The sequence below is a fragment of the Syngnathus typhle genome, linkage group LG6 (genome assembly GCF_033458585.1).
Source record: "Syngnathus typhle isolate RoL2023-S1 ecotype Sweden linkage group LG6, RoL_Styp_1.0, whole genome shotgun sequence".
Taxonomy (NCBI): Eukaryota; Metazoa; Chordata; class Actinopteri; order Syngnathiformes; family Syngnathidae; genus Syngnathus; species Syngnathus typhle.
The window spans coordinates 13,768,959-13,796,609 of NC_083743.1; the positions used below are offsets into that span (position 1 = coordinate 13,768,959).

At 42.9% G+C, this 27,651-nt stretch overlaps 3 protein-coding genes, 1 long non-coding RNA gene and 8 other non-coding genes across 20 annotated transcripts in view; 9 read left to right on the plus strand and 3 right to left on the minus strand.

Annotated features, from left to right (window-relative positions):
* Positions 1 to 6,503, minus strand: part of LOC133155109 (rho guanine nucleotide exchange factor 17-like) — a 41,518-nt gene extending 35,015 nt beyond the window's left edge. Inside the window, exon 1 of the mRNA XM_061280128.1 lies at positions 1,551 to 6,503. Within this exon, the coding sequence (XP_061136112.1) occupies positions 1,551 to 6,503 (4,953 nt within the window). The remainder of the gene's footprint in view (positions 1 to 1,550) is intronic.
* On the plus strand, positions 5,015 to 7,515 carry LOC133155111 (uncharacterized). Its single transcript, XR_009714577.1, has 3 exons — positions 5,015 to 5,152; positions 5,229 to 6,222; positions 6,365 to 7,515. It is a non-coding gene; the product is annotated as an uncharacterized LOC133155111 (long non-coding RNA).
* Positions 7,516 to 7,584: 69 nt separating this feature from the next.
* Positions 7,585 to 11,181, minus strand: LOC133155110 (P2Y purinoceptor 3). Of its 6 annotated transcripts, none has more exons than XM_061280130.1 (4): positions 11,066 to 11,181; positions 10,303 to 10,485; positions 8,904 to 9,340; positions 7,585 to 8,800 (listed from the first exon to the last, which is right to left on the minus strand). In XM_061280130.1, exons 3-4 carry the CDS (start codon positions 9,335 to 9,337, stop codon positions 8,128 to 8,130), a joined length of 1,107 nt encoding a protein of 368 aa, XP_061136114.1. In that variant the 5' UTR covers positions 9,338 to 9,340; positions 10,303 to 10,485; positions 11,066 to 11,181; the 3' UTR covers positions 7,585 to 8,127. The 6 variants fall into 6 exon arrangements, with proteins under 6 accessions (XP_061136114.1, XP_061136116.1, XP_061136115.1 ...); XM_061280132.1 differs by lacking the exon at positions 10,303 to 10,485 and adding an exon at positions 10,523 to 10,711 and having other exon boundaries at positions 11,066 to 11,154; XM_061280131.1 differs by lacking the exon at positions 10,303 to 10,485 and adding an exon at positions 10,523 to 10,737 and having other exon boundaries at positions 11,066 to 11,137.
* Positions 11,182 to 11,285: 104 nt separating this feature from the next.
* On the plus strand, positions 11,286 to 11,358 carry trnaa-agc (transfer RNA alanine (anticodon AGC)). Its single transcript has one exon. It is a non-coding gene; the product is annotated as a tRNA-Ala (tRNA).
* A 265-nt stretch (positions 11,359 to 11,623) lies between these two features.
* Positions 11,624 to 11,696, plus strand: trnaa-agc (transfer RNA alanine (anticodon AGC)). The gene has a single exon. It is a non-coding gene; the product is annotated as a tRNA-Ala (tRNA).
* Positions 11,697 to 11,804: 108 nt separating this feature from the next.
* On the plus strand, positions 11,805 to 11,877 carry trnaa-agc (transfer RNA alanine (anticodon AGC)). Its single transcript has one exon. It is a non-coding gene; the product is annotated as a tRNA-Ala (tRNA).
* A 64-nt stretch (positions 11,878 to 11,941) lies between these two features.
* Positions 11,942 to 12,014, plus strand: trnaa-agc (transfer RNA alanine (anticodon AGC)). Its single transcript has one exon. It is a non-coding gene; the product is annotated as a tRNA-Ala (tRNA).
* A 186-nt stretch (positions 12,015 to 12,200) lies between these two features.
* Positions 12,201 to 12,273, plus strand: trnaa-agc (transfer RNA alanine (anticodon AGC)). Its single transcript has one exon. It is a non-coding gene; the product is annotated as a tRNA-Ala (tRNA).
* Positions 12,274 to 12,399: 126 nt separating this feature from the next.
* trnaa-agc (transfer RNA alanine (anticodon AGC)) lies at positions 12,400 to 12,472 on the plus strand. The gene has a single exon. It is a non-coding gene; the product is annotated as a tRNA-Ala (tRNA).
* A 124-nt stretch (positions 12,473 to 12,596) lies between these two features.
* Positions 12,597 to 12,669, plus strand: trnaa-agc (transfer RNA alanine (anticodon AGC)). The gene has a single exon. It is a non-coding gene; the product is annotated as a tRNA-Ala (tRNA).
* A 126-nt stretch (positions 12,670 to 12,795) lies between these two features.
* Positions 12,796 to 12,868, plus strand: trnaa-agc (transfer RNA alanine (anticodon AGC)). Its single transcript has one exon. It is a non-coding gene; the product is annotated as a tRNA-Ala (tRNA).
* Positions 12,869 to 15,774: 2,906 nt separating this feature from the next.
* fam168a (family with sequence similarity 168 member A) lies at positions 15,775 to 27,486 on the minus strand. Of its 4 annotated transcripts, none has more exons than XM_061280650.1 (8): positions 27,293 to 27,486; positions 21,928 to 22,036; positions 21,463 to 21,545; positions 20,628 to 20,708; positions 18,870 to 19,015; positions 18,603 to 18,789; positions 18,243 to 18,370; positions 15,775 to 18,039 (listed from the first exon to the last, which is right to left on the minus strand). In XM_061280650.1, the coding sequence occupies exons 2-7, from the start codon at positions 21,987 to 21,989 to the stop codon at positions 18,258 to 18,260; spliced, it is 672 nt and encodes a 223-aa protein (XP_061136634.1). In that variant the 5' UTR covers positions 21,990 to 22,036; positions 27,293 to 27,486; the 3' UTR covers positions 15,775 to 18,039; positions 18,243 to 18,257. The 4 variants fall into 4 exon arrangements, with proteins under 4 accessions (XP_061136634.1, XP_061136633.1, XP_061136632.1 ...); XM_061280649.1 differs by having other exon boundaries at positions 20,628 to 20,711; XM_061280648.1 differs by having other exon boundaries at positions 21,463 to 21,554; positions 27,293 to 27,485.
* Positions 27,487 to 27,651: the final 165 nt, after the last annotated feature.

Sequence of the window (27,651 nt, forward strand, 5' to 3'; positions counted from 1 at the left end):
TTACACCAAGACAAATGATCTCACTTCACTGCTATGTTCCAGAAAGAGGGGGGAGAAAAGGAAGAATCTTTACAACATAACCAATGAGGTATGGATAGGAGGTTGGAATGAAAAGATGAACTAAAACCATTTGCCGAGGAATAAACAACAAAAAAAGATTAGAAGAGGTGGAAATACAAGCAAAAAAGCAGCTAGAGACTGAAAAAATACCTCAAGTCATCACAATCAACAAAGAACTTTTTTTCTCCCTTAATGGTCTTTTTTCTTTCACAAACTGTATTTTGTCTGTACTCTACTATATCTTTAGCCATTATAACTAACTTCCTCGAGTTATTGTTACATCCAGTCCCTTACGCACGCACACATATGCACACAAACACAAGCTGCAGAAAAGCAGCAGTGCAGTGCTCTAAAAACAACATGTTAGGAAGAAGGCACTGATATATTCCAGACTAAAAATATGCACATGGAGAAGACACACAAAGTAGCAGGACACGGTACTTTGAACACACACGCACGCACATTCACGCAAACTCACACACACACACACACACAATGTGCTCCCGCCAGCCAGTAGTAATGGACATCATCAAACACTTCTGTAACCACAACAACTTCCTATTTTCCTAAATCCATTTCCTGCAGGCCGAGGTCACTCACCAGCTACTGCTTCGGTCACTACGGCAACAACATTGGATGAGGAAAGCAACCAAAGAAAACAGCCAGCAAGTGCTGACTATTCCACCCCCCAACAAATGCAAAGTAAAAATCCAGACACTTAAATATACACTCCTTAGATACTTCCGTCACAATTTACGCAAAGCCAATTCAAGAACTGCTTTCAACACCTTTGTGGCATTAAATAATAAGGGAAATACTGTTCATTTTTGCATCTTTACACTGTAAGATATGATAAAAGCATTTAGCATTGAAATAGAAAATTATTCTCCGAGTGGTACTGAACTGCTCATTGAGTCCTCTCAATGTCCATTGAGTCAGAGGATAAAAGCATTTAGCATTGAAATACAAAAAACTATTCTCTGAGTGGTATTGTCCTCTCTTTCTCTTTGGCTGGCTAGAATCCACACTGGATGGAACAAATAAAGATGAACAGACACATGCACTTGACTGCCTTGGCCCGTCTTTCTGACATTTGTTTAATCAAACCAAAAACATCCTCTGATGTTTGTTGAACACATCTCAGACCATAATGGTAATGGTAGTCTTGCAAATGCACTCTTCCACAAACCATATGACACGTAATTCACGACAGTACAACTTGCCAAAAGTACATGCACACTTGTAAGCTGTAAGTGTAAGAAAGCACCAAATGTTCCAGATAACATTACGGACTGTTCAAACGCATTTATGTGACAAATGATGTGTAATTCCTCTGTGGTCAAAATACCCAACTGTGTTTAATTTCCTCTCTTCTATGTGAGAGGTTGTCAAAGCATGCCAGAAACTCAAACTCCAAAATGTTTTTGGAATATGAAGGTGTATGTTAAAGGTATACTACAACAGCAACAATTAAATAAATATGAACTTACCACTCTAGGCTTGGTCCTCTGGGTGGCTGATGTAGACGGAGCATGGTCCAAACCCTTCTGTGATACAGCTCCTGTAGTTTGACTGGCGAAGATCTCGCTGGCCCCATCCCGAGTCCCAGGGAGAGGCCCTAGACCGTCTGTGTCTCTTTCAGGGGTGCTAAGATGGGTCACATCCTCCAGAGATGGAAGCTTGTCTACTGGGATTTTACTCAGGGCTGTAGAACCTCCAGTAGGTTGGTGTGAGAGACTGCTCCCTTCCTTGAAAGGCTGTGGTGGTGGTGAGATGGGTATAAACGTGGCAGGCTCGCTGGCATGTCTTACATGTTTAGTTCTGGTCTTTGGTCTGGATGAGGGAAGAGGAGGAGTGAGCGCAGATTCATCACGGTGACCATCTTGCTCATCTAGTTCTGGGGGCTCAAAGGGGTCTTCATGAGAAAAAAATTGAGCCAATCTGTTTGGGCGCTTTCTCGGGGATCGTCGAATTGCTCTGGGAGATAAAGCTTCAGCAAGCTTGAGGTCAAAATTAAACCTTCTTGTCTCCTCTGCTTTCTTTTGTCCACCTTGATCTACAACAATGTTCTCGTGGGTTGGATTGACAATCTCCTTGATATCAGTATTGCTATTTCCATGGTGACAATCATTTAACTGTGTGGTTAAGTCTTCTTTAGGCTGAACCTCTACATCCCACGCCTTTTCTTTATGCTTGTTCAGGATTGGCTCGCTGCTAGAAGGTGGGATCGCGCCTGACTGATCCAGCTCATTGATTGGTCTAGCGCTGGGGGACTGAGCTTTAAACTGAGAGTCATTATGGGAAAGCAAAGATGTATCACTACGTCGACTGGGGTCACTAAATGATTTCTTCTTGGGAGCTTTGCCATTTCCATGATCGTCATTCATCAGTCTGTCCATGGCTCTTGGCTCAGCTACAATGCTCCTGATCACGCCACCGTAGTCGCCAACGACCTCTTCCCAAAGTCCGCCATCACTGTATCCAGACAAGTCACTTGCCACACTTCCCTGGTATTCTGACAAGGTGGGTATAGAAGGGGTTTCTGGCGGACCTCCACCTTTGAGAGCAAGCGATCCTAAAAGGTTGCTGTCAACAGAAGAGAAATGTTCTTCCTCTGCCACAGAAGAGCGTCTCTGAGGCATAGGATCACTTAGGGAGCGATAGACTGTTGACTCTCCATTCGCATCAGCGGCGGTTGTTGAGTCTGCGGTACTGTTACTAACCTCTGAGGGTGCGTTAATGTTACCAGGAGGGGAGAACTTGCGTCTTCGACGAACAGCACTTGGAGTCGCAGGTGCTTCAAGGCCTCCCGGAGTACCAGTCGATGCCTGCAGTACAGCGCTGCTCTGGGTGGTTGCATCATTGGAAGTGTCGACACAGTTGTCTTCCAGACAGGAGGAGTGAGGCAAGGAGGGAGGTATGCTGACTTCATTCAGCCGATTCGTACAGCCAGTGTTGTTCTCCATCATTTCCTCTCTTTCCTTCTTAAGCCCTTTCTCTTCATGGAGCGCTGATTGTTTCCATATGGTGACAGGCTGCCCTAGTACATCCCGAGCAATGCATGACCCCAAATTAACCCCTCCTGACTCCAAGAAAACCCTCTCAGAGGGGTCACTGGGGCCAATCTCTGGCTCTGTTACAATCCCTTCATCTGTTAAACTAGACTCGTGGCCTGAAAGTTCATCCACAGAGCGGTCATAGCACACACTTTCTTCCGAATCCCCTTTCTGTAACGTCCTCGCCGTCTCTCTGTTCTGTCTCTGCACCTTCTTCTGGTAGTCTGTATCCCTACTGTTTAGCTTCTCCAGCTGCATACTTTGTCCATCCCTCTCTCTCTTCTCCCTCTCCCCAATCTCGCTCTCCCTCTCATGTTTATCTTTTCCCGGTGTGGTCTTAAACTCAGCCCCTTGGTTTGTTTCTACCTCACCTTCAGTACTTATTACTTTTGTCTTCTCTTCATCTTTTTTGGTGATTGTAAAACATTCATCTTCAAAATCATTCACACGTTTCATATCAATATCATCATCTTCTCTGGTGCCCATCTGGCAGATATCCTCAATAACTTGCCTAGCTTCCTGCACATACCTTTCTTGCAATGGTGTGGGCACCACTTCCTTGTCGTCGTCATCATCATATCCATAATCCAACAACCTTGGTCCACTTCCAAGCCTAAAGTCACCTCCATCGCTTTCTACTTCCCTGTCTGATAGGGACACCCTGGCTCCAGTCTTGTCTCTACTCAGGTCTAACTGTTGCTCTGAGGTGCTTCTTTTTGTTGTACCACCTGCCAGGTAATAACGTGCGCTTGTCGGGGATTTACCAGAATACGTGAAGGATTTTGCACGCCGCAGAGTTGCTGTCAAGTCTTTTAGGGATAAGCGACGACCAGAGGGTAATAAGGTCCCAATGTGACTCTGCGGCCCCAATCCGCATTTTTCTTTCTCATTACTTTTCCGCACCTTCAGCTCTGATAAGTCTGATTTCAGAAAATTTAGCATGCTCATTGTTTCTGTTGTGATATCAGGATTGGACTTGGATATTCCATTTTTAACATCTGCCTCATCTCCTCCTGCTGTTTGCTGTAATCTCACAGCCTCAGTTAATTGACCTTCTCTCGCAAGGACCACGGAAGTGGAAGTGACCGTGGGCACAATCTTGGAGCGAGTCCGGACTTGGGTACGAGGAAAATTATCCCCGTGCCCAAAGCTAGGGGAACGGTACATGGTAGAATTCCCATAGTATGTTTTACTCAGCATAGAAGAAGAGGCATTTCTAGCAGTGTGGTCCCCACCAGTGTTCAAAATCTTGTTTGTTCCACGGTTGGTGCAGCTAGCTTGGTCTTCCATCTTCAATGTCTCAGTGCTGGAATATCGGCTGCTATAACGGGAGCCAAAAGAGGGGATGTTGACCTTTGATACTCGAGACACACCGGGAAGTGCTGTAGATGCCGCGACTGCAGGTGAAGAGATGCGCTCCCATTGCTGCTGCACCCTGGCTCTGTTACTATGAAAATTTGGTTCTCTTGCAGAGTGGCTCCGTGATACTCTTGGCAGTAGCTCTCCTCCTGTGGCATGGCGAGGCCTATCCAAATGCTCCATGGTCAGAGAGGGCTCGCTGTCGCTGTCGTCGGATTCGGCATCACGATCGTTATAATCATCACGGCCTGCCGCTAAAGCACCGCCACAAAACCGCTTCTTCTTTCTCAGAGAGCGGCGTCGCACAGCCTCCCTACTGGATGGTCCTAAAGAACCATGACTCTCCTCTTCACTGCCAGAAGACCGACCAAAGCCCTTTGCACTCCACCGGCCATTTTTAGTGCGTAACAAATAACTGTCACCTCGCTCTGTGGTGCCCCTCTCTCCTCCACTGAGGCCAACAAAAGGATGAGAGGGGCCACTCCAGCCTCCTCTTTTTCTCCTGATATGCTCCTCCTCTTCATCTCCAGAGCTAAACCTCCAGCGGGAACTTCGAAGAGAGACAACTCTGGCAGGGGCTGAGGAGGGAGCTACAGGCGAGGAGGTATTGGCTTTATCTGGAGCTGGAGCACGGAGGGGGAATAAAGGGGGAGAGGCAGGAGCTGCAGAGGAGCTATGTGAGGAATGTAAACTATCCCTCGCCAGCCCGACCCCCTGACTAACCCTTCTCTCCCTCACTCTCGGCTCCTGAAGGAAGGAGGCACAGAAGGAGGCGTCCTGGTTGACCAAACCGCTCTGAGAAGTAGTAGCAGAGGTCTGAAGGTCATCATGGGGGTCAGGGGTGACCTCGATCAGTGTGGGAGTTTTAGGGTAAGCCTCTGCCTCAGAGCTGGGGCTGTGAGATCTGAATGAAGATGAGCTACTTTTTTGATCACGGCAAACCTGAGAACAACTATGAACGCTATTACAATAACCTGATTTCTTCTCACCAAGTGCATACTGCTGCTCGTAGATGTTGGAATGCAAGTCCATAGTGTCACAAAGTGTCTGTTTGACAGCAGTGCTGTTTGGGCTCTGTCCTTCAACTAAGCTCGCCTCGGACGAACATGGACTTCTGGCTTCATTAGATGAAGTGAAGGGAAGTTTTCTGCTTTTATCCAAAAGGTGGCAACGTTCGGGTTTACTCTGCTGGCCTAAATCACATTTACCAGCCTGATTTAAAGTCTGCCCTTGCTTTTGTCTCTCATCAAAAAGTTGTCTGATTTTGGTCACACTGGGCCATTTATCAGAATGCAATGAAATAAATTCATTGCAATGCGTAGATAGGTAGGTTCTGTGAGCTTTACAAGTTCCACGAATCGTGACGTCCTCTTCATCCTTGATAATACAAGTTTTGGGGGGATCAGATACGCAACAAGATTCTTTCTTACCAGTGTTGTCGTTCGTTGTTATTGCACAAGTCCGCCTTTTACTTCTCTCAGAGTCCGACCCAGACACAGAGTCCGTGCTGGAGTTAAACTTTTGCACTTTGTCCAAAAAAGCCTTGTTGTCCGGGAAGAATGTTGCAACGCCGTCCTGGTGCAATGACAGCCGAGACAGAGAACTGCTCCTCCTGGAGGCTCTGACGCGGGGAAGTGTGCTGCCCCGACGCGACACCGCTGCAAGGTCTCCCGGCCAGGCGTTGTGGGTCCTCTCGGAGCCTCCTCCTCCCCCACTTCTACCACTCCTGCTCCAGCTGAATTTCTCGGTGAGCTGGCGGATAGAGGGAGAAATGGAGGAGAGAGGGGCGGAGGAGGCTTTCTTTGGCTCTGCGGTCTCGGTGGTTGTGGTGGCAGAGATTTTGGAAACTTTGCTTGACGCACTGACATGACGCTCTTCTGCCCCGCTAGGCTCCAGCGGAAGAGAGCCACCGGCTGCCTCCAAATCTTCACTTTTTTCTTCTTGCTCCTCACTTTTGTTGGCGCCCCACGAGTTCTTAAAAGAGACGCTGCGGTACACCGGTGCACTCCTCTTGTGTCTCTCTGCCATTGTTCATAGTTGTCTTTGTTGTGTCATGCTGCACGCTGCATCCTTTTTGAATAAAAATCCATTTGCACCTCGCAGCCTAAACGAAACAACTTGGATCCAATTCTCAAAAACACAGGTTGCTCCGTTGTTGTTAAAACTCACATGTTGGCGATTCCATAGTCGAACTTTTTTTGTGCTCACCAACGCTTAATTGTTGGCTAAACGTGTGCCCATTAAGATGGTCACCCTCGCATCTCTGCTCTTTCCCCAAAACTGTTTGTGGATCCCTATTTAGGGATTATTTGGATTTCCGTGACTTGTGTTGTTTTTTGTACATGTTAATGCCTGAGATAGGGCAAAAGGGAGTGGGCGGGACTAGGGGATAGGGGCTGTCATAACCCCCTCGGGGATAGAGAGGAAACCCCCCCACGCCCCCACCCAACTAACTGTTTTTGATAAGAAGGGACTGGATGCACTGCAGTAACCGCAGAAGCATTGCGCTAATTGGCAGAACAAAGCCAACACTGTCCATTTTTTGCTTCAATCAACAGTAAATCCGTGCATCTCTTTTGTGCACCACTCCAGGTAAACATATCTGCAGCTCAAAGATGATTGTGTTAAATTGGCAGCCTTCACGATCCCTTTTCACTCCTCCACAATAAGGCCTCTGTGGTACACCCCATAACGGTGTCTACTTTACGCAGTGTTTTGTTCTGAAGGGGAATTTACACACTGTCACCTGGTTAACTAGGCCTATATAGACCTCTACAGGCTAATCTTGACCATGACAGAGAGATTAAAAAAAAAAAATGCTCATATTATGAGCAATTTTTTTTATTTATTATGAGCCTCATAATAAATAAAAAAATCCAAGTGACAGGTTTAACCAGTGCGCCAAGATCCCCCAAAACCTTTCACAAATAAAACAATAGCATCATATTTAACTCCCTTAAAACAAAAATAGAATTCTATTGCTGATGCTAGCTCAAGGTTATTCCATGTTATACATAGTATAGGCTGTTTTGGCACTGTTCTGAACACTCAAAAGACACCTGAAAAAAACCCACAAAAGTAAATATTGCAAAAAGTAAACACACACAGGTCAACACAACTTATTCTTGTGCAATGTCACAGCATCGTACAACAAATACAGTACACTGGTATGGTTCTTACACGTCAAAATGAAAGGACACTAATGTTACCTAGTGGCGCAAAGGCAACATCAAAACAGGCAGAACCTCAAAACCATCCAACCAATATTGCTAAAGATAACATAATACTGAACAATATAGTCTAGGCTCCACAATATCCACCAACATGTTGCTGGAATTTACAATCTTCCAAAAATGCAATTGACATGTTCTATTCGAACCACTTCATCCAACAGATTAGCTTGAGAGGGCCGTGAAATTTTACATTATGAAATTCACAGCGCTCATTAACAAGGAAATATACATACATATAATATCCATACTTATAAAAAAGATATTCAATACAAAAACAGGCTTCAGCCTAGTGCATTATTTCATTTCAACTGACCATATGGCATTTACAGTGATTTGACTTGTAAAAATAAAATTCTATCGCTAAAGCGAGTTGCACTAATTTACACATGTAAGACACAAGATATGGAAAAAATGTTGACTCATGCAGTTCTATCATTATGCCTGAGGGTGGTGACTCTGAGAACAAATCTTTTGGTGCTCTGTCTGTACCGTGGCTGAGTGAAGTAGAAAAGAATGGGGTCCAGAACACTATTCATACTGGCAAACGGTCTGGTGCTCTTATAGATGATGGAAAAGAGGTTTCTGATCTCGCAGGACACACTGGGCAGCGTGCGCATAACCAGGTACGAAGTCTTGGTGAGGTGAAAGGGCAGGAAGCTGATGCAGAAAGCAGCCGCCACCACAATGATCATTTTCACCGCCCTGTCGCGTTTGTCCCTTGTCTGTACATTGACGCATCGGTACGAAACGGGGAGGCACAAGACGTGGGCCATTCTACAGTAGCACATCATCACGGCCATAAAAGGCAAGAGGAAGCCGATGCAGGTGAGGGACATACCGTATGGATAGTAGTGCACGGATTGCTTTGGCGTGCTTAAATCGTAACAGACGGTGCGGTTGCGTTGGATCCCCGTTGAGGCAAAATGAAATGTGGGTGCGCAGAGGACGGCCACAACCAGCCACACCGCTCCGCAAATGAGCCACGCCAGCCTCCGGCCGCCTTCCTTGTGCCACACGGCCAGTGGATGACAGATGCCGATATAGCGGTGCACACTGATGCAGGTGAGGAAGAAGATGCTGCCGTGAAGGTTACTGTTATAAGAAGAAAAAAACAAGACATTACATTTCACTCTGAAACCAGCAAACAATAACGGACTCGTTTTTTTCATACGTCTTCTAATAACATGAACCTCACCTGTAGAACTGAAACCGGACTAGTTTGCAGGCAAACTCGCCAAAGGGCCAGTAATCATGACTCCCATAGTTATAGATGAGCAGGGGAAGTGATGTCACGTACAGGAAGTCGGCGATGGCCAAGTTGAGCATGAAGATGTTGTTGCGGGACAGACCGGGCCGCCTCCTCCATATCTTTAGTATGACGAAAAAGTTCAGCGGGAGGCCCAGCAGGAAGACAAATGTGTACACGGCCGGAAGGAGGATACGTTTGAAGTCCTCCTTGTAAGTGCAATGTGGGACTTCTTGTCGGCTGACATTAGCGATGACGGCCAGCAGGGCGACAGCTGTCTTTTGATCTGTGGGCTGGACACTTATGTTGAAGACACCCAGGGTGAAGGTTTTGGAGGTCAGACTTTCAGCTGTGAGGGATTCAACAGAATATGGCATCTTCATATCCTGGACAAGAGACAAAGACAAACAGTCATTTATCTTGCTGCAGTAGGAATATAGTAAATAACCATACAGATATATGAAACGTTTACTTCGTGTGAGTAACAAAATATTTGTACTCTGACAAAACGGCTTAGCAGTGTCAATAATTTCAAAACACTGACAGATCAACTCTCTTCAGACAATGATTCAGAAGTATATTTCACAATTCAAAAAGATTGCACACGTGCAAGCATGCCTACACTGTGTCTGCGATTTGGAAGTGTGTGTGTGCGCGCGTGTGTGTGTATGTGTCGAGGTGTTTGGCGCTTCTCGGAATGCAATTTCGTAATTCCTGAGTTAGGGAAGTGTGCCAGTGGACTCTAGAACATGTCTCTGCACTGAGCCATAAAGTAGACAATGATTCACTAAGTCCTGTTAAGAACCATTTTTGAGAACGGGCGTGATCAAGCCTTTCTGGCAAAATAAAAAACGATTGAAATCACCATTCTGTTCTTTTTTTTTCCTTAGATATATTAATATTACTTCATCTACTTCAATGCTTTTCAAATACAATCCACGCTGTCATTTTGCACAAGTGTAAAATAAAATCAAGGTGAAAGTTAAGTCGTTTGTTCTGTTCCATCCAAAGTGAAGTTCTCCTGTCACCACGATAATGAAAAGCAGTAGCATGAAACCAAAGGATTGATCTCTATCCTGAAAGAACCTCATTTTGGCATTGTTCTGGTTTCACCAGTTTTTCAAAAGAAAAGAGAAGTGAAAACATGAAACGGCTTTCTGTACCATGCAAGTCCTTACATGAGAATTAGAAAGCAAAGGAAAAACAAGACCCACTTCTGTGCCAATTGAATGAGGCCCAGTAAAAGTGGTCTGTTGACCCACATTCAACGGATATGTCTCAATACAATTGGCAAAAGATGGTGTGGAGAATGCGGGAAGCAATTCCACTCCCTGTCGTGTCGTCTTACCAACAGCGACGTTATTGGACCAACGAGGCATGCACCCGTGCACTTGACTTTTCACTTATTTCCACGCAAGGCTCTCGATCTTCTAAAATGCATGCTTGGACCCTGATGTGGAGGAAGCCTCATCCAGCTCCAGTAAGGCCTTGTCTAAGGACATCAGCTCCTGAGTGCTCCCTCTGATTAAACCTGCAATCATATAATACAATATACATATATGAATGACCTTTCTTGTTTGGAGGGGTCAGATTGAGGGCTCTGGCTGTGAACTGGGATGCTCTGGGATGCGACATGGAGGATGGGCTCTTTGAAGTTTTCATATTCCTCCTCCACTAATCCTTCATCCTGCTGCACCTCCTCATCCATTTGTTCCAACAGCCGACCCCCATTCTCTGGGTTAACCATGACAATGTCACTGTACAAATGTTCCACACCAATCAGCTCCCATGTAAAAGAACACACATAATAAAACTATCGTATATAAAGTTTTAAATATACACTCCAACAAAAATGTTACAGTTAAACTTTTTGGGGGATGGCACAGTCCAGCAGTTGTCAGCTAGCGCAGGCAGGCTTGCAGATGATACACTTAAATTTATTTGATAAATAATAAACAAGTTCTTAGCATAGGGGTAGTAGCATAAACACGTAAAATAATGATGACTGTGACAACAGGTACGCGTTCACGAGTGGTGCGTTTTCCCCACAGTTAAAATGTCGTGATAACAAGATTTGACAAATTTGGTTGTTAAACAGGAATAATGCTTACCTTGACAGACAGTTGTCGATGACTGCTGATGTCTTCGTCGAAAATTAGATCGTGTGCTGATTAGCCAGAAATCGTTGGATTAAACCTATTTCGTGCGCTGATTGGTCGATGTTATGACGCTCCCGACTTGATTGGCCTAAAGTAAGACAGTTGTTGACGCATCTGCGTGAGCAAAAAACGATGAGGATTTGTATAGTATGGTCACGGAGAAGAGTGTAGCGGGGGATTAGCTCAGATGGTAGAGCGCTCGCTTAGCATGCGAGAGGTAGCGGGATCGATGCCCGCATCCTCCACATTTTATATTTTATTGTTGGTTATGTGAAATTTATAGAATAGTATTATTTGCTATGTGGCCTGGCTACGAGGGTGTCACAGCACGGTGGATTATCTCAAATGGTAGAGCGCTCGCTCAGCATGCGAGAGGTAACGGGTTCGATGCCCGCATCCTCCAAAACCTTCTAAATTTTGGTTGGTGATATACACCTTTTAGAGTGTTATCCACGGGTTTTGGAGTGGTATTATTTACTTTGTCGACTGCCCGGTTGCATGCTCCAGGAAGGGGGATTAGCTCAAATGGTAGAGCGCTCGCTTAGCATGCGAGAGGTAGCGGGATCGATGCCCGCATCCTCCAAGTATTTTAATTTTGGGGTGGTGATATACACTTTTTAGTGTGTTATCCACTTCGGTTTTGGAGTGGTATTTCTTAAATTGTTGACTGACTCAGAGCACATGACATCATGGGGGATTAGCTCAAATGGTAGAGCGCTCGCTTAGCATGCGAGAGGTAGCGGGATCGATGCCCGCATCCTCCAAACGCATTTTCTTACAGCGTGCTTATTTCATTCTCAGAGAAATACTACGGGAACGATATGATACGGGGGATTAGCTCAAATGGTAGAGCGCTCGCTTAGCATGCGAGAGGTAGCGGGATCGATGCCCGCATCCTCCAGGATTTTTGTTAGGAGCATTATTATTTTCTTCTTAGATTACCAAATGATTCCCGAGCGCTGCACTGCTGCTGCTCACTGCTCTCCTCTCCTCCAGGGGATGGATCAAAATCACACGGGGATGGGTTAAATGCAGGGGACTTTGACTTAAACTTTCTTATATTGGTATTGCTGGGCGTGTTCAGAACGGGGGATTAGCTCAAATGGTAGAGCGCTCGCTTAGCATGCGAGAGGTAGCGGGATCGATGCCCGCATCCTCCAATGCTTTTAATATTTTGGTTGGTGACATACACTTTTTAGAGCTGTATTATTCACTTCTGCTATTAAGTTTGGGTCTACGACTGAAAGTGATTGCGTTGTAAGGTGTCTACGTGCCCGTCTCAGTACGGGGGATTAGCTCAAATGGTAGAGCGCTCGCTTAGCATGCGAGAGGTAGCGGGATCGATGCCCGCATCCTCCAAAACTTTTAATATTTTGGTTGGTGACATACACTTTTTAGAGCTGTATTATTCACTTCTGCTATTGTTTGGGTCTATAACTGAAATAGATTGTCTTGTCAAGTGTCTACGTGCCCGCTTCAGTACGGGGGATTAGCTCAAATGGTAGAGCGCTCGCTTAGCATGCGAGAGGTAGCGGGATCGATGCCCGCATCCTCCAAAGCTTTTAAAATGATGGTTGCTGACGTACACTTTTTAGAGCTGTATTATTCACTCGAGCTATTAAGTCTGGGTCTATGAGTGAAATAGCTTGCTTTGTCAAGTGTCTACGTGCTTGATACAGTATGGGGGATTAGCTCAAATGGTAGAGCGCTCGCTTAGCATGCGAGAGGTAGCGGGATCGATGCCCGCATCCTCCAAATATTTTAAGTTTTGGTTGGTGATATACACTTTTTAGAGTATCCACGTGGCCTTTGGGAGTGGTATTATCTACGTTGTCGACTGGCTAGTTTGTTTGTGCTGGTTTGTGCCGTAAAAAACTTGTTTGTGGTGCAACGGGTTTTTAGTTATGAAAGATTGTTTTATGGATCATCCAGAGTTCACTCAGCCCCCATCTGCTCCAAATGAACAGGTAACTGACCTGCGTGAAGCTGGCCCCCCACCCCACGCAAAGCTGCTCATATCATGCTGAAAAATATTGCAACACGTTATATTACAATCAATACAGAAAAAACATGGAAAAACTCATTTAATACAAATGTTTCCTAAAGTGAGTCACTGACTCGCATGAAATGCGGTGTCAATTCCCGCTCGATGACGTGCCGAGGGGTGCGACAGGTTGTTCGTCTATATAAGAATGTGCCCTGCAACTCGCTGGTAAAGTAAAAATTCTGCAAATGCCAAATTGGCTATTGATAATGCACAGTCCTTCTGGGGGGGAAAATCTATTAGTCAGCAGTTGTGACTTGTATCGGAGTGACAGTTTATGTTGCAAAAGCCAGTCAGATGACTGAGATCAGACTAAAGAGAAGTGAAAGAGTTTCATCAGTATGTCTGAATCTAATTATTTCCTCAGAAGTAGGGGGAAAAACCAAGTTGCACAATTTATACATGTATTGGGAATGCCGTTTATTTGAATTTTCTCTATGTATAGATGCAGTAATTACAATTATGTGAATAACAAATAAATCATGAGACATTCTTCCTTTTATAGGAAAATTTTAATAGTTATTCAATGTTCTACATTTTACAGTAAATATACAATTACAAACTTGGCTTAGTTATAGTACTAAGATCACTAACTGATCTTACAAAGAAATAACCCAACATAAAAAAACAAAAACAAAAAAAAACAGATTTACACTTCATATCACAAGCCTGACGCAGGTCCTTCACTCTGGACCAAATAGCTAACAAACAAGTCACTTCTCTCAACGCTTAACAGCCGTTGTTGGGTTTTAATTTCCGAACACAACCTTACGGTAAATACCATAGCATGTGCAAACTGGGTACCAAACAAAAACCTTCCAAAAGTTGGATTGTTCCTAATACTTGATCCGAGAGGGATGGATGCAAGTATGCTCTCTTTCTTATTTTTTTTGGGAAGACAAGGTATTTCCACTTTTTGCATCACATTTAGTGTCAAATTGAACCGAGAATTATCGCTGACAAGTTGAAATTGAAATGCTGCAGCAGAACATCCGAGGTACTACTCACTGTGATAGTAGTGTTTTGATTTGTATTCAAGACTAAAATAAGACAAAGGAGGAATAAGTGGTGAAACTGGAAAGACAGAGGTTTGCTGAATGGTTTGGTCGCCCTTTCACTGTCATCAAAGTGGGGGGGGAAAAAAAAATCAACGTTAGGGAAAAGAGCTCAGTAAACTGTTGTTTTTTTTCTCTCATATAACGCTCAGGACAGAATAAAGAAAGGAAGTACAACGGTATTTCCTCTAAACACATCTAAGTGTTTAACTGTCCATTTTTCATTTAAGTGCAAATTGAAATCAAGGAGAGGCAAGGGATGGAATCTAAAAAGGAAGCATAACCATGGCAAACAACTGCTTTGAGCTAATTGTTTTGGGTAATGATCTAAAACAGCAAAGCTGTTCTGCCTCGTTGGCTTCCACATCAAAAGAGGCAAAGCACCACAACAAATTTTTGTCTTAAACCTTTTTTTTTTAATATATATATAATGGCAACATGGCCAATCATCTAACTACTGTTCATCACTCATTAACGTCATCACCGGTGACAGGTCTGCTGTCTTCATTTGCTCTGTGGTGGATTTATTAAAAAATACCAAAACATGGTGAATTGAGTACAAAGTACGAGTGCCACACATCACAAAATATACAGCTTTTTTCTTCTCCTCATGACTATTGTGGTAAAAGTACAACTTAACTTTTTGTAATATCTGTGTATATTTTTCATCACAATTATTAAGACTATTTGCGCAAGGTTTTTATTTCTTCTCAATATGGCCCCATGAGCATTTCATTGTGACAATTTGAGAGGCCAGGGTTCAAATTAAAAGGAAAGCTTGGTCACGGGAGGGCTGTGGCAACTTTTGGATTCCCTGTCATGTTAAATTATATTAGAGGGGGTGACAAAATGACCACACAAGTGAGCTGTGGCATGGCTTAAAAAAAAAAAAAAGTAGGACAGACAGCAAGAAACCAGCAAGATAAGTTAAAATTTGGACAGGCAATATGCATCAACAACAATGTGAGAAAAGAGGACAGTCATAAAAAAAACAAGATTCACAAGAAGCAAGACTTAACAAGAATTCACCAGTTACTTAGGAAAAAAAATAAAGTTACCGAACAACAGTGACATATGGCACAAAGGACGCGGAGGCTTCAGGACAGAGCCACTGGCCCGTCAAACCGACTATGTGTCAATCACCCTCGACACGCATGAAAATAAAAATAAGCGACTTGGGAGGTTTTTATCAATACGTCATGTAGCAGTTGCGTTAACCCTCGCCTTGACACAGCGACGTCTCCCTCCCCTCAGTCGGATACTGTCGAGGGCGAATAGACTGAAAAGGAGGTGGAGCTCAAATAAAAGATCAAAAGCACAAACAATAGCTGCCACACGCTTGCAACCATGCTTAGCTAGAAATGCATTACTGTACCACTTGCTGTATAAATATACTGCATTTTTTTTATTTTATTTTTTAAAAACATCCAATGCTATAGTTAAACACCTGAATATTATGCATACCTATTGCGCGGAATTGACCAGAGTGAACAAGTGAAGAAATACTGTCGCGTTAAATAAATCCTTCAAATATATAAAATGACTTGTGTTGCAAGAAGGGCCAATTAAAATACAAACGGATTTTTTTTTTTTTTTTTTCTGATAGCAACTTTATGCAATATTTCTTGAGAGTTAATGCTCTAGTGTAGAAACATTGGTGGGACTAAAAATAACTCAAACACTCAACTGTGTCTTATTTTAATTACAAGAGAGCCTCTCTCACACTCTTGCAATACAAAGCCTAAAGGTACCTGTTACTTAGCATTAAAATATACGACTACTAATTATTTTATTTGGTTTATCTAATGTTGTGCAACTGTTCTTCACAAAGTTATTAAAAGCCAAATTGTTGATATGTTTCTCTATTTGTTAATGGTCAATATTAAGGCTGCATATAGAGCCTGCAAACTTCTTTTTAAAAGACTACAAGCGTTGTTCTTTTCTTAAAAATTTCAAAAAGCTGATAAAAGAATCATTTAATGAGGCATTCCCTCTTTTTTATTGCAATATCAGGCCACCTCATCTACTAACCTTTGCGATAAATGCTCTTAACGTTTTGAGCTATTTTGGGGTTTTTTTGTGAATCCTGAAAATGCCACGCACCTAAATGTTACACATTCCACCAGCCTTTCCTCAAATTGAGAACCAATAACCAAAAAAATGGATTGACAAAAATCGAATTGTCACAGTCAAATAGAAGCATGCACTGTTTATTTTACTAAATCCTTTTTTGTTTCAATCAACTGGGATTATTTTTTGTGCGGATTATGTATGCGCTCGTCACAAAACAGCAACGATTTATTACTCTTTAAAAGTCAGATTACAGCATTCTTTGAGTACAATAATCCTACCTCGGCCATGTTTGCGCTTTCACACAATGAACCACTTTGGGTTTAGATATTTTTGCTAGTTAGATGATCTTGCAGGGTTTAGTACTGGCTCCAGTGAATTTAAGTATCTTTTATCTTATCAAGTACTTAAAAAACAGAGGCATGTCTGTTACGTTAACTTTAAAATGAATTAAGATTACAAGAAGTTCTTTTGAAATCTGTTTTGCACTCGCACTCTGTAGTCACTTTCAGCGGTATCTTAGCTGTTTAAAATGCGTACGGTTCTGCGCTTGCTGGATGTTTGGTTATTGGTCCTCGTGTAGACGATTATGCAGTCCTTTGCAGGTAAGATTTCACATACCCAAAATGTCTTGCACTGTGAATGGCCACCAGCCAACACAATCCTTTTAAACTCCCTTCGCCCGCCTTGGATTTTCTTGTGTTGATCAGTAGCATACATCGGAGTACTGTACACTTAAGTGCCAAAAGGCATTTATGTTTTTCCCCCAAACACAGGAGCCTGCGTAAGTGACTGTATGCACGACCACCCGCACTGTTCTCACTTCATATTTTAACCTTCGCTGAGCGTATTGGCCGACAAAAAAAAAATCCAACATCAATCACAAAATGTGACCAAGAAATGCTCTTTAGCGCTATTCATGTCACGTGTCACAACATACTAGCCTGCATAGTATGTGGCATGAAGTAGGTGACAGTTTTTAAGCGCACACAAACAAATGATGTTTGTATGCTGCTGAAAGCGGTATACAATTGACATGGAGACAGACTGACAGACAAGACAGACAGATAGTGAGGTTTTGGAAGACAAGTGAAGTTGGACTGAAAGTGAACCAACGCTGATGAGGAAAATGGTGGAAAGGAACTGCTGGTGGAAACATAAAAGGAACCCAAAAAAAGGTGAAATTGAATGGAAAAGGCAAAACAATATCAAACAATTTAAAAACCTGCATGAAATCAAATGAAAAATTGGGTATTTAAACCCTGTGCTGATATCGAGTTTTGAGGAAATTTGGCAGCATAAGTCAATAGGTCTAGTATTTGCAAAGAGTGAAGGAAATGATATTGAGGAATAAGTGCGCTAAAATTTCCAGCCAACTGAGCAGCAGCCGGCAGGACCACATACACCCACGTACACCCCCACCACCCAAACACACATAAACACACAGGAACAACACTTGTGATTGGTCTGCGTCCTTTTGGAGTTACAATGACAAAGGAAGTAAGGGGGAAAGAAACCCTGAAAATAATTATAAAAAAAAAAAAAGGTCAAAACACGGCAATGACTGGTTGGCAAATGAGCAGATTTTAAAAAATGAAACGAAATAAAATAACAGCAGCTTTGTAAAAATGTTAGAGAATGATATTAAAGTGGCTGTTGCACTTTAGATTTGTTCTGCAGACACGGTGGCGAGTTCCCATGGTTACCGGGAGTCTGGGTCAGATTTGAGCAGTTGCATATGATGGCGGACTCCAGATCTGGAGGAAAATAAGACCAGCGAGACAAGTTGGTGACGCATGTACTATCAGCACATTAAAACTCGGATGAATGTGGGGAGAAGAAATGTTATGCAGCTTGGTTGTCAAGGAGACACTAGGGTAGCCACAGAAGAATTGCATATGGAAAGTTAATGAGGAGACTGGCCAGAGAAGAGATGGAAGAGTGGCTGCGGCTTGCTTACATAAACTGGTGGGCTCTACCAGTGAGGTGGAACGTAGCTGTAGCCAGGTGTGCCCTGGGGCCTGTAAGTGGGCACAGTAACGGGGTGTCCTCCGATAGGGCCATGCTGGGGCGTTGTCAGCAGTGTCCCTTTGGAAAGATAATGAAGAAGTTAAGAAGCACAAAATGGCTCTTGACATTTGGCAGTATGGGTAATGAAGGACTGTGCTAGTTTGACACCTGCCTCAGATTCATGTATCATTTAGTAAACAACAAATCTGTGGTACGCCCCACTTTTACTTGCAGATGCCAAAGCGATGAGGAAAAAAAAAAAATTCAGGACTTAGTATTACTGGTCCATGCGTCTCAAGCGTGGTCCTACCTGCACTCATAGCCATGGTCGTCCCGGCTACCATCCCCATGGCAGCCATGCCGTTGTTACGAGGAGTGGGTACAGGGACGGGGGCCGGGTAGAGGGCTGTGGAGGGGATGCTGTTTGGTTGCACCACGGTGGTGTGATGTATCACATGTGGCTGAGCTGCATACACAGGTTGGGTATAATATGCACCCTGGAGAGGAAGATGTTCATCATTCGCAGAAGAAATACCCTGGCTCAAGTATTTGATATGTTCTTCCGAAGGCCCCTTACCTGTGTGTACAGGTTCTGCTGTGGATAGGCACTGCGGATGGGGTACATAGCTGTCGGGTATGGTGTCGGGGTTGGGGTATAGGGAGGAGGAGCGCCATTTGACTGAGTAGGTGGCACTTTATATGGAGTGCCCGCTGCAGTGTATCCTGGGAAGAAAGAAAGAAAAAGACCATTAACGTAAATTCAATTTGAGTCCACATTGTCAGACCAGATGAGCAAATATAAAAAACAAGTGCTGACATGGTCAGCTCTTCTATATTGTAAAATCAAGACTTCCCCTGACAACAAAAACATACAGTGCAAGGGAATACATCTTTATTTATATAGTGCTTCCAAACCAGCTGCCGCTGTTAACAAAGCACTTTAGAAAAGGCAATGTGAAATAAGCACTATGGAAAAACTGTGTAAATATCTAATGCAGGTGGTGTGGACAATAGAAATTTGCATGTATATGAATCCACTCATCTTAAAATGCTCCAAACTACCCCTGGATGGTGGCATTTTGCCCCGAAGTTATTCATCAACTTGCACATGCGTGACCAATGAATATGTTCATTTTCATTACTGATAATATATTTTTTTTTTTTGCTGAAACGCTTCTGCTCCACACTTCAAGTCCGTTTATCAGTAACGTGGTAAAGAGGGGTGGAAAGGTGAATATTTTACTTTACGATTACAGCGTGGGTACCAACATTTTGAGGTTAGGGGCCGCTGTGCTCCTAGTTAACAAAAAATGTTAATCTGGAGTCCCATCTTTAAATAAGGCAAGCGTAAAATGTATATAGCGTGAATCTGTATTCAAGAAAATGATAAAAGGAGGTGCATTTTATTAAGAAACCTGCAGATGGTGCACTGCTGCTGTTTGCTCTTTTATTTTTTGGTTATGAAAACGTCGTTGACGGCACTTAAAAACACAGTTGAAGATAGCAAAGAAGTGATACATTTAACACCGTGGCAATGAGGCAAGTCATTGGGCATGAGTAATAATAGCTTACGACCAGCGTAACAATGTATGACAGTCTGGAGAGTGTACATTGTTGGCTGTAGTACCGCAGAATGGCCACTCGGAGGAGCCTGAAGGTCAAACACGTTGCTAGCTAGTGCTGCACTGCTTATGAAAGCAAGCTTCCCTTGCACAAGGACAAGGGAACAAAGAGATGCAGCTCTTCTTGCTCTCACTTTCTGTGTGTGCGTGCTTCTAAAAAGAGCATACATTTTAACTATACTGTAATGCACGCATGGTAACGATGGGTTCATTTATTTTACTGTTGTGACAAATATATATATTACCAGTCGTTACTGACGGAAATCATTACCAGAGCACATTCTTTTTTTTTTTTTTTTTCATGCATACAAATTTTACATTTATTCAATGGCGTGAGTGTCGCGAGAAAACACCTGGCAACTTTCTATCATGGACATCATTAAATATTTGAATCGATTTTAGCTTTTACATTTTAAGAGTAATAGTAGTAACCGGTTTTTCAATTTAATGCTGTTGGTGATTTTGTGGGACCCACAGGAGACTCCAGTGCTCATAGCAGCAATTACCTAATTAGAGAGTAGTTCTAACTGGACTAACTTGGATTAATTTCAAGGAAAAATGCTGTTTAAAGCTTTTGGGCAGTCTGAATAATTCATGGTTCTACCTTCAAGTATTTCAGCATGTGATCTCAGCCATCTTTGTGGAGTTTGTAGGAACGTGTCAACCGAAAAAAAATTAGCCTTTTGTCAATGTGTCAGACAGACTGGACTCACCAGGTGGATACCCGGGGCTCCCTGTTTGATATAGGTTTGGTGTATATGTGGGTGCCGTGGTGGGATACCCTCCTGGATAGCCTGCTGGACATAACAGAGATTAAAACGAGCAGGGAAATGACACACAAACACACATATGGGAAGTGTTTGGATTAGAGAGATGCGCACAGATGGCGCTCATTAAAAAAAATGTCTGAATTAGAAATCCTGTCCGACAGGCAGCCAATATGCACCGACCGCGTAAATAAGACACACTTGACAGGAAGACGTAGGAGGGGACAATTCAGACATATTCGCAATACACGGGGAAATGCGCATGAGGGTTTAAAAACATGCAATACAAATGCCTCCCACATACAAGTGAAGCAAAGTAGCAGACGTAATTTCTGGTACAGAACAAATCATGGATGCCAACCGCTTTCATCCTCTGTCAGGAACATTGTGGATTTTTTTTTTTTTTTGGTCAGGAACATTTTCATTTTGAATTCATTAAAAAGTAAAAAAAAAAAAAACAATTCTAATGTACAAACCAAGAAAATTACATAGGGGATACCATGAATATTTAAAATACATGAATGTACTTTGAGTCGATCCCACATTTAAAATAAAATAGAAATTGTTTTTACTGGCTTCTGATTTCAAAGCTAGTTGTGTTTTATGAATCTACTGTTCATAGGTGGTAACTGGAGGAAGAGTAAAGGAGACAAGAAAAGCAAGATCACATTGTGGCGAATAACTAGTTCCTTGGAAGGGATTAGTGTCCAGTGTATTTTTTTTTTCAGGGCAAGTGATGTTGAACAAGATACTGTACCAGCAAATGTTTGAATTGTCTTACTTGCAAAGGCCATGTTCTTGGGGTTCCCATAGGGGGTTCCAGGTTGAACAGGGCTGTAGACTGGATTCATGGCTGAAGACAACCTGTTTTTGCTTAAACAATGTGAAACAGAGAAAAAACGTGACATAAGGAAAGATAAGGTTAGAGTAAAAATAGAAAAAAGACATCTTTGCAATGTACACACAAACAAATCCCAAACCAACATTCTTATCTAGCCAAACATCCAACCAAAGGATTTTGCCAGTGTTCTTTAATCGAAATCCCTCATAAATGATCAGACATCAAAGTAAGCTGAGCAAAACGCAAAGAAATGCTGAGTACTAAAGAGAAAGAATGAGGCCCGCTGGTTATGCTAATGGCTGTGTGGCGGCAAAGACAGACGATACACTTACCTCCCTCAAAGACAACATCGGCACGGGCAAGTTTGTGTTAGTGTGTGCGAGCGTGTAGATGTGTGCCGCGTACCTCTTGTGCGTGTCTGGTTGATACATGAAACTGAATTTGTCTGTGGGATGCCCGCTCGCCATTTCTTGCTGTATGCAAATGAGGAAGGAGTGGAAGTGGATATGCAAATCTGAAATTAAAACAGTGAGAGTCCATGATTACAACAAACACAAGAGAAGGGGGGGGGGGGGGAGACTAAAATGCAAGGCAAAGAAAACAGGGGAGAAAAAAAGCAAGCGGTTGTGTATCGAGCGTGAGTGAGAGTGCGAGTGCGGTGGTCACCGTTGTGTCTTCAACAGCACAAAAACGGAAGAAATGGATTTTAACAAAATTGTCCTCAACGCTATTTTAATGTCTACAGTATCCTTTAAACTCAACGATTGCTCAATGATAGCTAACAAATGTAAAAAAAAAAACTAAAATATACCTAAATGTGTAACAGATCTCAAATGTGAGGCAGATCTGGGGAGTTACACATGAGGCTCATCTGTTGGATTTTGCTTAAATGGGGGATTAAACAAGAATGATGGACCTTTTCCCAAGTGCATTGAAACTGTCTTTAAGACGGTGACACTCACTTCTTCAGAGCTGCTGCCCATTCTTGACTTGTATGACACGAGATCAACACATTTGATCGCAATGGCTCCATTTAACGGTTTCATTGCACCTAATGAAATATACACTTGACCTGTTTTCCCGAAGTAGTCAAAAAATGCAATTATAATAGATATAATCACAGTGTGATCCAATGAAACAAACTTATTTGGTCTTGTAAGGTGGAGTTAGCAGAAAAACCACAATGAAAGATTTTAAAAGCCTCTGTCCTGGATGTTTTGTCTGTTTGCTTGTGTCTGTTTTGGTGTGCGTGCGTGTGGGATTGAGAACATTCAATCAAAGCAGTGAATTCAAAATCCACACAATGAAAAAGCATAAGATGTGAGCAGAAAACTCAAGAAAATGAACATTGTGCAAAATCTTAAATCGCAACATGAATATGCATAGCAGTGACAGCAGTATCCACAAAAAAAAAAAAACATCAAGCAATGCCTTGCGTGGTGTAACTACAAATTTGGGTTATTTTAGAGCACATGTGTCAAACTCAAGGCCCGGGGGCCGGATACGGCCCGCCACATCATTTTATGTGGCCCGCGAAGACAAATTGTGCATCAAATTAGTGTCATGACTAGAATTGCAAATTGTCTTCACTTGTAATAATATCTTCTTTTTTTCAATATTTGACCAGTTTTCACTCGTCTGATTTGAAAACGAGTTATTTGTCAGTTTGTTTGGTAGCTTTTACTGTATATAAAATGAGATGCTCATACATTTATTTGGGTTGACAGTCATAATGGCCCTCCGAAAGAAGCTATAACTACAATGCGGCCCGCCAAAAAAAGGAGTTTGACGGCCCTGTTTTAGAGAAATATGACACAGATTGTGATCTAGTATCCTATATTGTGTATGCTCGCATGTATGCACTTCTGTGGAATGGAAAATGCATATTAATCAATTCAGGCTTCTTGCTTCTTCACAGCTAGACAAAACATTTTCCTTACTGCAGCGTTGTTATGACATCCTAATTATGCAACAATAAAAACTACAAAGACAAGACACCAGTCATAAAAGGAATAAAGCACCTTTCAAAAAATGGCATTAATGTGGTCCGCATGAGTTATAATGTGCATGTCAAAAGAGTGGGAACATAGCTCATTAATACAGGCCAAGCAGCTAAGATAACCCTGAGGTCATACCCATCCAATATAGTGCCTACCAATTACAGATGATGTCAATGGACGACGAGATATGCGCATGGACTAAGGTGTTGCGGAGTGAATGAACGAAAACAAAAGGGGCACCCAATTGTGCCTAATAAACCTCTACGCGGGTGTGTGTGACTGCAAACACACACACGCCTGTGCTGAATGTCTGATAAGTGGGAGTGTCTAACGACAACTGCCTTTGTTTCACTGCATGTCCAGTCAAGCTTCTTCGAATGAAAAGATGCTCTATTCAACAATCACTAATCCAACCCAAAGTGAGCTTGTTACTGACATTTCCAGTAAATCAGCAGAATATTGCCACAAATATGCAACTCAATGAGGACTTGTTTACACTGATGCCTTGACTCGCGAGGTTCATACATCCATGCTCGTCAACACTTCAATCTCAAATCCTCCGTTGACTCCGAAAAGGATCAGCGCTATTTTATTGAATGACTGCTCACTGGCCTTCACAATGAGCTCCACCTGTTGTCGGCTTAACCTGAAGTCCTCCTCAGAATTAAGTTTGGCTTCGACTCTATCCGTGGGACTTCATTTGGGATGAACTCATGAGCTCTGGCCTGAAGGCATGATGATCAAACACAGCCAGCGAGCCTCCATGCTAAGTTGCTAAAACAGCTGGGGGTTTTGTGCGGCGCATTTGCCAATGCTGCGCATCTGAGCTTTGCCATGTTGCTGAGTACGCCTGCATATTTTCTCTTTAATAGTGTACTGTTTGTGTGTGTGTCTGGAAATAATCATGAGGATTCCACCCCATAAAAGGGAGCTCCTTGTAGCCCCGAGGGACAAGAGAGATTAATAATGAGAAGAGCAAAGAAGGGAGAGCGAAATATTGTTAAAAGAATGAAAGAATTTAAGCTCACACACACATGCAGCAGCCATTGGTGGTGAACGTGTATGATACATTGCAACCCCCCTATCCTCCCACATAATACCTCACTCGGCATCTATTCTTACAGTAACAAATCAAAAGCAGTGGGCGTAATCACACTTCCACGTAAGAGAGAATAGAACACACCAGTTTCAATAATCCAACACAAAGAAACATCCTCGAGACCAGTGGTCCGCCCCCTGACCTTTTTGCGTGACGAACCATGCTCTGCTCAAAAATAAAAAAAAGTAGTTATCTATTGATCTTATAGTATTTATGGCTGCTGCTTGTGGTCCGTGAGAAGAAACAAAATCTATGACACAACGTTCAGGTGATGGTATCAAAGGTTGACTCCTGCTGTCTGAACAATAGATAGAACTTGCCTTGCAGCATGCAGCTCCCAACACACAGCTCTAGGCTATTTCAGATCTAGGACACTGTTAGACACATTGGGACACATGTCCCATTCTCGCCGCACTGCTTTTCACCTACCTCGCCATTCTCCTCTCCAAAAGCAGCTCATCAGTCACACACCTCTAGGGCCCGCATCCCTTCATTATGTTCATGCTTTCCAGCCTGCTGAATTGTGAACCCACCTACGCGGTGACTTGAATTTCCATTTAAGATGCTCTCGACTTTGGGAGGAGAGCCATAAATATTCCTAAAATTTAACAAGTATTTGTTCCACTCCAGACATGATCCCTTTGAGATATACATTCCAGCAAATGTGCTTATTTGGGTTAAAAATATATACAGTGTATTCCAAATCAAAATGATGAAATCTAACAATATGCAGTTGTATTATTTTGTCATGTTGAGCCACTTTTGCACTAGAAATAAAATAACAGCACAACAAGAACATAGATAAATATTTAATTGACCCAAAGAATGATTGATAACGGCCAAAACCCATAGCCAAATTTCAACCAGCACCAAATTGCAACATTATGTACAGTTAACAAAGGACACAAGACAAGGAGCGGGGTGAAAACTGACGACTGGGAATGTATTGTTCTCTAATCTACAAAAAAACAACACATTGAGTGCTTGAACCACATGGGAATGAAGTGGTGCTCAAACAGTCTGTTATGGGACCAGCCTCTCATGACATTAAAAACCTCCTGGCTTTCGAGGCTTGACAGTTTTACAGCCACTTTGTACAGCCCACCATTCACACACATGAGGCTGCAAACAATGCAACCCCCCCCCCCCCCAAAAAAAACATCATAACATGCTCCACACATTCTGTTTTGACTCCTTCAGGACGAAGAAGATCAAATTAAATTTGCCTCTCACACTGACATGTTGAGAGCTCAGCATGAGCCGACTTTGACTTAATGAATGAAAATACTAATCACATATATTCCTGCAATGTAGCCCTTGAATTTAACCAAATTGGCAGCAGTGCAGCACTCGTAATGAATTTCATCTATTGACTCACAATGGATGTATGAATAAATATATATTATTCGGAATATTTTGGATTCTACATTTGACAATCTTGAAAACAAGAGGTCCGTGTGGATGTAGCTTTCCTTCCCACAGTGACTGGCAACATGCAGCATAAGAAGCAAATGTCTGCTCAATTTGTGCACAATTGTTTCAGTTATCAGTAAACTATTAAAGTCGTACAATGAGCAATTTGAATTCTTCACGATTGATTCAGCTATTGTTATTCATAATTACTTGACGATTAAAAAAAATACTCGAAAATGAACTTAACTGAATGTGATGAAAAAACAGACTGAACAGCATCATTGTTAGTTTTGAAATTATTAAAGGTTTGGACCTTTTTGAGTGTAAAGTTGGTACATGGAACCATTATGTTTTGTAAATTGATGATAAAATGGAGCACAAACCGAACCAAACTATCAGGTTGTAGCATTAACTGGGTCATTAAATACTGTTATAAAGCTCGGATGTATAATGGATCCGAGCGTTAAAGAGATCCAGGTGAAATCGGTGCGTACACATGGTTACAGTTTAAAATAGCAGAACAGAAACAAAACAAACGGTCGACAGCATTCCTCATCAGATTGGCTCACGTTTTTCTTATTACATCCCCGTCGTGGGTTCATGTTTTTTCTTATCTATCCCAACGTAGCACGCAACTGGGCAGTGCGTCACATTCCAAAGATAGCAAGCAACGCCAAAACAGCCACTGGTGGACAAAAATGGTCACACTCAAACAAGCTCAATACACCATTTTGAATATCAACTCGGAGATGCCATCTTGCCAATTATCACCACGTTAGCAACGCAGTACACGCGTGGCTTTCTTCTTGCATTCCGTGGAAGTTCACGCAGGAATCTGCGTAAAGGCTCACTCATAATATGCAAATGTTAGCTTAGCGAAGTAAACCGCTGTAGCATCCCTGCATCTTTCCTTTCTGCACGTTCAAATAGCTAATCAGTGGGTTAGCTGGAGTAAGATTAGCAGATGACTAATAAGGGGGGGGGGGGGTTAACCGCAGTGGGCCACGCCGGACAAGACCAGAAAAACACATTTTAACGCCCCGTTGACAAACTTCTCCCACTAAAGCCGCTGCGATCCTCCAACTACATTCCCTTCCATTCTGATCTTTCAGCTAGCCTGCTTCGCCAAGCTAGCCCGCTAATTCCCAAAACAGCCAACGCGGAGGACAATTGGGGCTCCACCAGGAAAAGAAAGAGCCTCAAAACAAACAACACGGACGTGGGTGTCCCCCCCACACGCGGCGACAACGACACTTACCAACGTCACTTGGTCGAAGAAAAAGAGTTTTTTTTTTCTTTCTCACTCCTGCGCGTGATGGGAACCAGTGTAGTCGTCTTTCTCTCGCGTGGACTTTTGCCTCGGGTCGGTGCGGGCTGGCTGAGCTCGAGCTGCGTTTGAGTGGGCCCAGTGGCGCTGCTACAGACGCGGCCGACGAGTGGGGGATGGGGGATGCACTGTCGGGAGGGAGGGAGGGGAGGAAGGAGCGAGGGATGGTGAGATGGATGCAAGGATGCAGGAAGGAGGCGAACTGACAACGATTCCAAAATCCCAATGGTTAATAACAGCTGAAAAGAAACTAAGAGGAAAAACAAGCACACAATCGAATTAAACCGCGA